Source organism: Belonocnema kinseyi, chromosome 3 (assembly GCF_010883055.1).
Source record: "Belonocnema kinseyi isolate 2016_QV_RU_SX_M_011 chromosome 3, B_treatae_v1, whole genome shotgun sequence".
In the NCBI taxonomy this organism is placed as follows: domain Eukaryota; kingdom Metazoa; phylum Arthropoda; class Insecta; order Hymenoptera; family Cynipidae; genus Belonocnema; species Belonocnema kinseyi.
This window is the reverse complement of record NC_046659.1, coordinates 78,310,632-78,320,324: the sequence shown is the minus strand read 5'-3', so window position 1 is coordinate 78,320,324 and position 9,693 is coordinate 78,310,632. Positions and strand designations below refer to the sequence as shown.

Below are 9,693 nucleotides of genomic sequence, written 5' to 3'. Positions count from 1 at the left end.
AACAAAACAGTGAAATTTTCAACCAAAAAATTGAATTCTTAACAAAAGAAAAAATTATTCGAAATCAAAAAGATTAAACTTATATTATAAAACACAATTTCTCAAAATAATACATGACTTTTGAACCAAATAGTGGATTTTTGAAGCTAAAAGGGCGAGATTTCAACAAAGCAATTCAATTTCGAATCAAATAATTATATTTTCAACTATTAAGTTGAAATTTTACCAAGACGATTGATTTTATACTGAAAAATACGGATTTTCCACAAAATATATACAGTTTTTATTTAAATAGTTGTGTTTTCAAACAAGATCATATTTTTTATTAAAAATGACGAAAATTCAAAAAAATACATAGAATGTTAACCAAATAATTTAATTTTCCACCAAGAAATTTAATTCTCTACTAAAAAAGATAAAATGTTTACAAATTACATATATTTCGAACCTGTAAGTTGAATTTTAAACGTTATGAAAATATGGAATAGTTTAATTTTCATTAAAAAGAATTAATTTTTCAGAAAAAAATTAATTTCTACTACACATTTGAATGTGCAATCACATAGTTCAATTTTCTACCAAACTGTTAAATTTTTAAGCCAAAAAGATGAATTATCTACAAAACAATTATCTGCGAAATTTTCAGTTAAATATTAATTTTTACCCAAAAATGTATGTGACGCGTCAGAGGGTTACGTTTTCGCCCCCCCCCCCACGAGGCGTAGATAGAGGTGGGGGTTTGACCAATATTATTTCTATGACCAGTTACAGGGCTTCCCCTCCCCCGAGACGTTTTAAAGGGGCAAGGGTTTGACCAAAATTCTGTCTTTGACCAGTCACAAAGGTGCCATTCTGCTCCTACAAGGCGTTGTAAAGGGGTAGGAGTTTGACAAACATTATTTCGATGACCAATCACAGGGGTGCCTTCCCGCCCGCACGAGACGTTGGAAAGAAGTAAGGGTTTGATCAACATTATTTCTATTACCAGTCACAGAGGTGCACCCCCTTCCGACTTTTTGCAAAGGGGTAGGGATTTGACCAACATTATTTTTGTTACCAGTCACAGAGGTACACTGCTTCATATTGTGCTGTATTTCTGTGATTTTTCATATTTATCCTCGTTTTTTCGAAAACTATTACTCTCAGAGTCAAAGAGATTTGTTTGATTTCATACAAAATTCTTTTGATTCAAAACAGTTACTTGGAACAATGAATGTGATAATTTCCTTCGAGTTACCCTCTAAATCTTAATCAGTGAAATTTCACTTATTCAAATAGCTAGAAATGGGTCACTGATAATCAGTGAAACGTTACTCATTGATTCAGTAAAATAACCACTTTTGAGGTTGCAGCACTGCACTATGTCAATTTATTAATCATAATAAAATAATATTTTAGTACATTTCATCAAAGAATCATGGTAAAAATATAAAATCCATAAATATTTTCAAATTTTAAAGTAGGTGAAAAGTTTCGATGCTTTTAAATAACAAACAACCTTACATATTACTTTAATATCAAGACTCAACAGACTTACAGTCAAAAAATTAAAAAATTAATTTCATTTAGGAATTCTTCTTACTACTGAAGTAAAAGAGTAACAACAACGCTTAACTTAAAAATTTAGAGGTTATGCTTCACATGATTTACTCTGGTGTTACTGAACTGATTCGTGAATATGTCCGAAATCACTGATTAAGCAGTGAAATGTCTAACTACTATTTCAATCAGTGCATTTTTCACTGATTCATATTTAGGGAGTAGTAATTTGAAATAAGCAAATTATTACTTTAATTCAAAGAAAGATTTTCTTAATCTATAACATTACTAATGTGACACATAATGGCGCAGAAAAAATAACTTTCATTATTTTACGTTACCGCGTCTTTCGTAAAATGGGTTGTCAAATTTTTGGGAAGACGCGGAAGCGGACGGGTCTTGGTAATAGTTTAAATCGCTAAAATGTGTGATAAAGAAGTGCGCAACATACTTGCATCGTAGGTATTTGCAGAAAGCATATGTAAATTTTTGTTACTTCTGTGCACAATTTCATCACAATTGATCTTTTTACCTCAAATTTTCGTAAAGAATTTTAAATTAGGAAAGATTAAAATTCATTTACACACAAAAAATATTAAAATAGCAAGTTTCTTGAAACTCGAGTTGTCAAATCCGATTATTGAAAAAATATTCTCATGCGAAGAAAAACAAACATTTTTTGCTTGTATTTAATTAGAATTATTACAGTTTTAAATTGAATGGAATGATTAGCTTCGTGAAAGAGATAATTTATGTATAATTCATTATTGGATTCAAAGAAAATGTATATTCATTTCAAACTAACGTGTTCTCTTTTCTCAACAAAAACGGTTATTTCATTTAAAGAAATGTAAGAGTCAAATAAAAAATTATATTTATTTAATTTAAAGAAATTTTTCATTTGAAGCAACGAAATATTTCTTTAATTCAAAGAAATTTTCGGTTTGAAGAAACGAAGTATTTCTTTCATTTAAAGAAATGTTCCGTTTAAATTAACGAAATATTTCTTTAAATCAAATAAATGTTTCTTTAATCGTATATCAATACTAGAATTTGTTTGATTTAAAGAAAGTTTCTTTGACTCAACAAAACTTTTTTCTGGGTGTATTCGGAATTGCACCCATTTCGGTTTAATGTGAACCCAAGAGATATATTGTACATTCTAACAGCTATTTTCTTTTTACTCATAGTCTAAATCAATTCTAAATCAATCAAAATTACTTATTCCTATATTTATTGTTTATAATAAATAATCATATCATTATCGTTATTCTGAAAAATCTAATGCGTTGATCCTTGTCATATTTAGCGTTTGAAAGTAAATTTACAATCAGAATTAATACCTCACTCGATTGATATCTATCAATGATTAAATCTTATTATTGTGCAAGGTCTGATAAGAATACAGAAATAGAATAAATTGTACTTGGAAACTTAAACTTTTCCTATATTCGCGCCGATTATTTCGAGAGAAATAACACAAAACTCATTGAGTAATTAGTTAATGCGAGAATATTTTTATTGCAATTTTTGTTCTAATTTACATTTTTGTCGTCAATTCGACACTAAATTTTGTGAAGTAGGATCCTGAGATTCCAAAAAATAGACCTTCCTACATTTTAAATAATCGGTATTTCTAAATTATGAGAAGATTATATCCTCTAAATTCGAAATATAAAACAACCAGGCCAAATATTATCACCAAATTTAATTATTGATTGATTATATTGGAAAAAAATTTTTAAGCTAAATTACTAGTAGTGCTGCGGAAAAGATTAAATAAATTTAAAATTTAAGAAAGTACTTGACAAAGGCCTCATTGTTCAGCCTTTAATAATTTAAACATTATAATTTGTAATACTTGTTCCTAGTTTTCATCTTCGTCTTCAATTGAAATTAAATGCAGAATTTAGACAATTAAGTTCTCTGGATTTTCAGATCCTTCACTGGGTTCTTCTGGAGCTTGAGGTTCCTCTGGAGTTTCAGGTTCTTCTGGAGTTTCAGGTTCTTCTGGAGTTTCAGGATCTTCTGAAGTTTCAGGTTCTTCTGGAGTTTCGGGTTCTTCTGGAGTTTCGGGTTCTTCTGGAGTTTCAGGTTCTTCTGGAGTCTCAGGTTCTTCTGGAGTTTCGGGTTCTTCTGGAGTCTCAGGTTCTTCTGGAGTTTCGGGTTCTTCTGGAGTCTCAGGCTCTTCTGGGGTTTCAGGTTGTTCTGGGGTATCAGGTACTTCTGGAGTCTCAGGTTGTTCTGGGGTTTCAGATTCTTCTGGTGTTTCAGGTTGTTCTGGATTTCCTGGGCTTGCAGTGGTGCCTGTTCCTTCGCTTGAATTTTCCTCTCCGCTGGAATTTGGACCTTCACTTGAATTGGGACCTTCACTGGAATTGGGACCTTCACTGGAATTCGGGCTTTCGTTAGAACCTTCGGCTGAACTTTCGTTGGAACTAGATCCAGATCCTCCAGATTCAGATTCTCCTGATCCAGAACTTCCTGATCCAGATTCTCCTGATCCAGAACCTCCTGATCCAGATTCTCCTGATCCAGATTCTGATCCAGATCCTGATCCGCCATCTCCTGATCCACCACCTCCGGTAGAACTTTCAGTTGTTGTAGAAGTTGTTGTTGTCTTAACTTTCGTACAACGTCCGGCCCAAGGGTTGCAAATGAATGGCTCACAGCACTGGTCAGGTCCCGAGCACTGTCAAGAAAATATCCATTTTATATCTCCTAGGTTCAATGTTAAGTAATACATAAACAGCAGAACCACAAACATGTTGTTTCTCTGATAACCATAACATTTATCACGAAAGTGGTTTCACTTGTTACTTCTAGGTATATATGTCAATAAAACGTTTCACTGAAACATTAAATTATTAATGAAGCAATGAAACGTTTCATTAGACCAAAGTTTTCGAAATGTTCGAAAGTTTCACGAGGTATTAAATACAATTAGAAACGCTTTGAAGCCCTAACATTTCAAGTAATAATATTGCATTTAAACCAAGTAGATGAATTTTAAATCAAGTAGTTGAATTTTCAACCCAGAAGATCATCTTTCAAGAAAATAAATGATTTTTCTACCAAAGAAGATTCATTTGAAATCTATCGATCTGTATCAATTATATTTTTTACTAATTTTACATTTTTAATTGAGTTTTGAACCAAGTTTTTGAATTTTCAAAGGATTAATTACATTTTAATGAAAATAATTAAATTTTCAATACAAAAATGATAGTGCTCAACCAAAATTCGGAATATTTAAACTTGACTAATCAATAATATTAATCGGTATAGAAATAAAGATTCGGGTTATTTAAATTTCGATAAGAAAAAAGTTTTATTTTACTTACGATGAAACCTGGAGGTCTGCACTCCCATTCCCATGGAGGTTTTGACCATGGTCCAGTCGGCACCGAGCTGATTGCGACAACGAATGTCAAAAGGCAAATGCCAAGAGATAACTTCGACATCTTAATTTTAAATCTGTAAAGCAAATAGTTTATTTCTCATGTAAAAATTCTCATCTTCATTTCCTAGATTTATATTTGGAAGTACCGTAAATTGGGGCTAAGTGGCACACGTATGAAGAAAAGCAGTGCACCCTTAATTCTGTTTAAAATACGATATTGCTTCATCTTAGCATTGCAAATAAACTTTTACAGTTATTAACTGCAAGCCTCTATATTTTCTTATCTGTATAATGCAAATATCGCATTCAGAAATGCAAAATCAAGGGTGCGCTACTTTCTCCCCACATGCGTTGCTTAGCCCCAGTTTACGGTATTACTTCATAATATTTCCTATTTGAACCGACCAACTTTTTAATCCAGTGTTTATAAATAAAAAGACTATTCATTCCCTTTAATTCTTTAATACCGAGGAGCACTGAAGGGATTTTAGACCAATTTAAGAGATTATAAAAAATGTTATGGGATTTCGAGAGATTTACAAATATTTAAAATAATTTCTAGATATTGTAAATATTTCAAGCACTTTGGCAAAATATTTCTTTAATTTGAACCGATTTTAAAAGATCACAATGATTTTGAAGGATTTCAAGCGATTTCAAACTAATTTTGTGACATCTCAAGGCATTAGGACAGATTTTAACGATTAAAACAAAAAAGAATGGGTTTCTAAATAGTTCACAGGATATTACAAACTTCTAAGGTTTTTAAGTAGTTGCCAAAAATTTCAAGGGATTTCGAGAGATTTTTAGAGACTCCAGAAGCATTTAATAGGATTTTAATGCTTGCCGAAGTATTTAGAAATACTTTAAGGCATTTCATGAGGTTTTGAGTTATTTCTAAAAAATTTTAGGAGTTTTACGGAACTTCAAGTAATTTCTGAACATTTTAAGGGATTTCAGAGGATTTTTAGGGATTGCAAATTTGTTAAAAAGATTTAATGGGACTCTAAGGATTTCAAGTAATTTCTACATACTTAGGGAATCATGAGGCATTCAAAATGATTTCAAAGGATTTTAACAAGATTTATGTGATTTTACGATCTTTCAAAATTTTCCAGTTCGTTATGGCGGCTTTAAAGAAATTTAAAGTTTTTCAAAGTAATTAAAATTATTTAAAGAGATTTTATAGGCCCTGAAAAAATTAAGAAGGATTTTATCAGCTTTCAGAAGATTTTAAGTCATTTTAAGAAATTTAGAAAGTTTCATATGTTTCAAAAGGTTTCAAAGAGTGATCAAATCCTGATTGAATACTAACTCACCTGTATTTTTAGATAATCAAATATTTATTTCTATTGTTTATATAGGTTTCTTGGACAGTGAACCATTAGAAGCTATTTTTTATATATTGTGAATAAAATTAAATATTTATTTAATAAAATATATGTATTTTTGATAAATTTATTTAATACTTAAGATATGGAAGTAGCCAATAATCGTGGGTATAGCGCGCGTATTTGTTGGATAGTTAACTAAAATAAATCTTCCTAAAATAATAATAAATAAAGAATGAAAATGAACTAAAAACATATAGACCTTTACTTCAAATCGAATTTTAATTAAATTAACTGATTTGAAAATATAGCAGTTGGAAACAATTTTTATAAATACAAAAATCTTAAAACAATACGCACTCGTATTTAATGCTGCAGAAGTAAATTAATTATGGTCTTCTTTGCAGGCTGCTCTCAACGTGTGGAATTAACTAAGACTGCAGGTTTATATATCCGATTGAAGAAGAAATCAGGTGACCATTAGTGGTTACCACACACCTTCTGCACTTTAATGATAACACAGTGATTAAAAACAATCCCTATTGGTATAATGACGTGAACTCGATTATTCTGCAAAACATTAATAAGGTAGATAAATTCTTGGAATTCATACATCGCACTTTTTCCTGAAACTTAATTATCTATTTTTTCTGATTAAAATTTGCGACTTAAACATTCAATATTTTTGTCAATATTATCAGTGAATTACATTCTTATAATAAATTTTATATAAGTCTATGGAAAGATTTCGCAGACATTAGTAATAATTTCATTTAAAATTTAAAAGGTTTTGGAATTAATATCTAAGCCAATTTTTGATTTTTGATTTTAAATTCTATTTAAATTTTTATAATTTTATAAAAGGCTTCATAATTGATATTTTTATTGAGTTAGATAGATTCTTAGAAGCTATACAGCGCATTTTTCCCATAAAGTTAAAAAATCTATTTTTTCTGATTAAACTTTGCCACTAAACATTAAATATTCTTATTAAATATTATCACCCAATTATATCCTGCTGATTAGTTTCAGAAAAGTTTGTAGAAATATTTTTGCGGCATTTTTCATGATTTCAGTCGAAATTTAAATTCCTCAAAATTAAAAACTAACATAATTTTTATGTTTAATTCCTTTTTAATTTTTATAATATCATGTAAGGCTTTATAATTTATGGTTTTAATAAGATAGGTAAATTCTTGGAATTTATAGAGCACTCTTTTTTTAAGTAAAAAAATCTATTTTTCCTCATTAAAATTTGCCGCTTGACCATTAACTATTATCACCCAATTACGTTCCCCTAATTCATATTACATAAGTCTCTGACAAGATTTTTCAGGCATTTTTATGATTTAAATTAAGGTTTAAAAGTATTGCAATTAAAAACTAGTAGTTTCATTTCAAACGCAAATTTGAATTGGACTGATTCTATGTAAAGTTTTATAAGTGTTATAACACAATTATTGTTTTTATTTTAAAAGCCTTTTTTAATTTGGATAATTTTCTTTGAGAAAGTTTATTTAAGTTTTTGCCTCTCATAAAAATTCTCCAATCAATTTCTTCTTTGAAGAGTCAGTACCAAGGTGAAAAATGTATAATTATAGTTTATAAATGTATGTACTGGGCAAGACAGTGATATTTTTCATTTGTTTAATAGATTGTTTTTCTATGTAAAATTTTACTCGATTAGCTTCCAAATTTTATCAGAGCTTTTAAACCAATTTTCAGCACGTAATATTTTTAATCTTAGAATTAGAATCTTCGATTTTATCCGTACCTTTCCTCCAAATTAAATAAACGTGGATACTTGATGAAATTAGTTTGATAAAATAATCCACAGTCTAGGTACAAATTAATTAGTTTCAGTTAAAAATGTAAGAATATCGTAAAAAATAAAACTATTTGGTCGAAAGTTGAACTACTTTGTTAAAAATACAATTTTTTATTTGAAGATTTATCATTTTAGTTCTGAATTAATTTCTTTCGTAGAGCATTGAAATATTTGGTTGAAATGTGCTTTTTGTTGTTGTTGTAAATGTAATTTTTTCAACTGAAAAGATAACAATTTCATGTTTGTTAAAAAAGCTTATCTTTTTTAGTTAACAATTCTTCTTTTTAGTACAAACCCCAACTATTAGGTTGAAAATGCATGTATTTTGTTAATTACTGGTTTTTGGTAGAAAATAAATTTTTTGTTAAAAATTTAAATGATAAAAAATTTATCTGTTTTTGTTGAGGATTGTATTTTGTTGAAAATTTGTCTTTGTTGGTAGATAATTTTTCCCGCTGTTTGCAAATTTAACTTTTCAGTTCAAAATGATTTATTTTAATAAAAGTTCGTCATTTTTGTTAAAATAAATTATTCTTTGTTAAAAATGTAGCTGGCTGTTTGTAAGTTTATCTGTTTAGATGATGATTGAAGTGTTTTGTAGGAAAGTCGTATGTTTCTGTTAAATTCAACTGTTTCTTCTTTATTATTAGAATTTGTGGAAAGTTAAATATCTATTATTCCTATTTTAAAGTGGCCACTTAATTATTAAAGCCTTGCCTACGGTTACCGAAATTTCAGTACGAATAGCCAGATTTTTTCTGTACGTGTATACACTTACAATCAATAAATATGCTTATTAAATATTATCACTGAATTATATTCTCGTAATTAAATTTATATAAGTCTCTGTAAAGATTTTTCAGACATTTTAATTTGATTTCAATTAAGACTTAAATGTGTTGCAATTAAAAAGTAACCCACTTTGTAATTTTTAATTTCAAACATCATTTTATTTTTGATAATTTGCTTTGCGAAATGCGGTGCTACTTGTCGGCTTTCATCAAAATTCTCAACTAAATTTATTATTTAGACTCAATAAAATTAATATTTGAAAAGATGGACTTCTAAGTGTGAATTTATTTTACTCGAATAACTTCTTAATCTCATCAGAGCTTTCATATCAATTTTTCAATACAAAATTTTTTTAATCGTAAAATTAGAAGCTTCTTAAAAAACAATACTTTAAAAAAAATTATAAAGATAAAAATAATGAAAGCCGGTAGAAAAAGAAAGAAGGATATGGATTTGAAACCTGCCTTCTTTATATTTTCTCTTTCTTTAATTGTGTATTCTTTCAATATATTTACATATGTGTTAATTTTAAATTTAGTTTTTTTTCTTCCAAATATAACTTAAATTTTATTAAATTTTATAATTTAACATTTATAACATTATTTTAATAATAAATAAGAATTATTAATATTTTTAAATGAATAATCATCTACATAAAGAGAATATTCTTTATGATAAATAAATTTAAAATATTTATACCGGACGACAGAAAAAAATCTTAAATTTTGAATTAAACTAAAAATACATATTTTTATAGTTTGGGGATTCTTAGAGAACTTCAGATTTTATTTTTAGCCATA

At 28.5% G+C, this 9,693-nt stretch overlaps 1 protein-coding gene across 1 annotated transcript; it reads right to left on the bottom strand.

Annotated features, from left to right (window-relative positions):
- Positions 1-3,033: 3,033 nt before the first annotated feature.
- On the bottom strand, positions 3,034-6,771 carry LOC117168860 (sporozoite surface protein 2-like). The gene is made up of 3 exons (XM_033354730.1): positions 6,634-6,771; positions 4,884-5,016; positions 3,034-4,231 (listed from the first exon to the last, which is right to left on the bottom strand). Exons 2-3 carry the CDS (start codon positions 5,001-5,003, stop codon positions 3,449-3,451), a joined length of 903 nt encoding a protein of 300 aa, XP_033210621.1. The 5' UTR covers positions 5,004-5,016; positions 6,634-6,771; the 3' UTR covers positions 3,034-3,448.
- Positions 6,772-9,693: the final 2,922 nt, after the last annotated feature.

Bases quoted from the DNA above. Each gene is read 5' to 3' on its own strand.
- LOC117168860 (XM_033354730.1), bottom strand. From the start codon at position 5,003: ATGTCGAAGTTATCTCTTGGCATTTGCCTTTTGACATTCGTTGTCGCA. The intron at 4,232-4,883 runs GTAAGTAAAATA...TTTTCTTGACAG, and splicing joins GCAGACCTCCAGGTTTCATC to TGCTCGGGACCTGACCAGTG.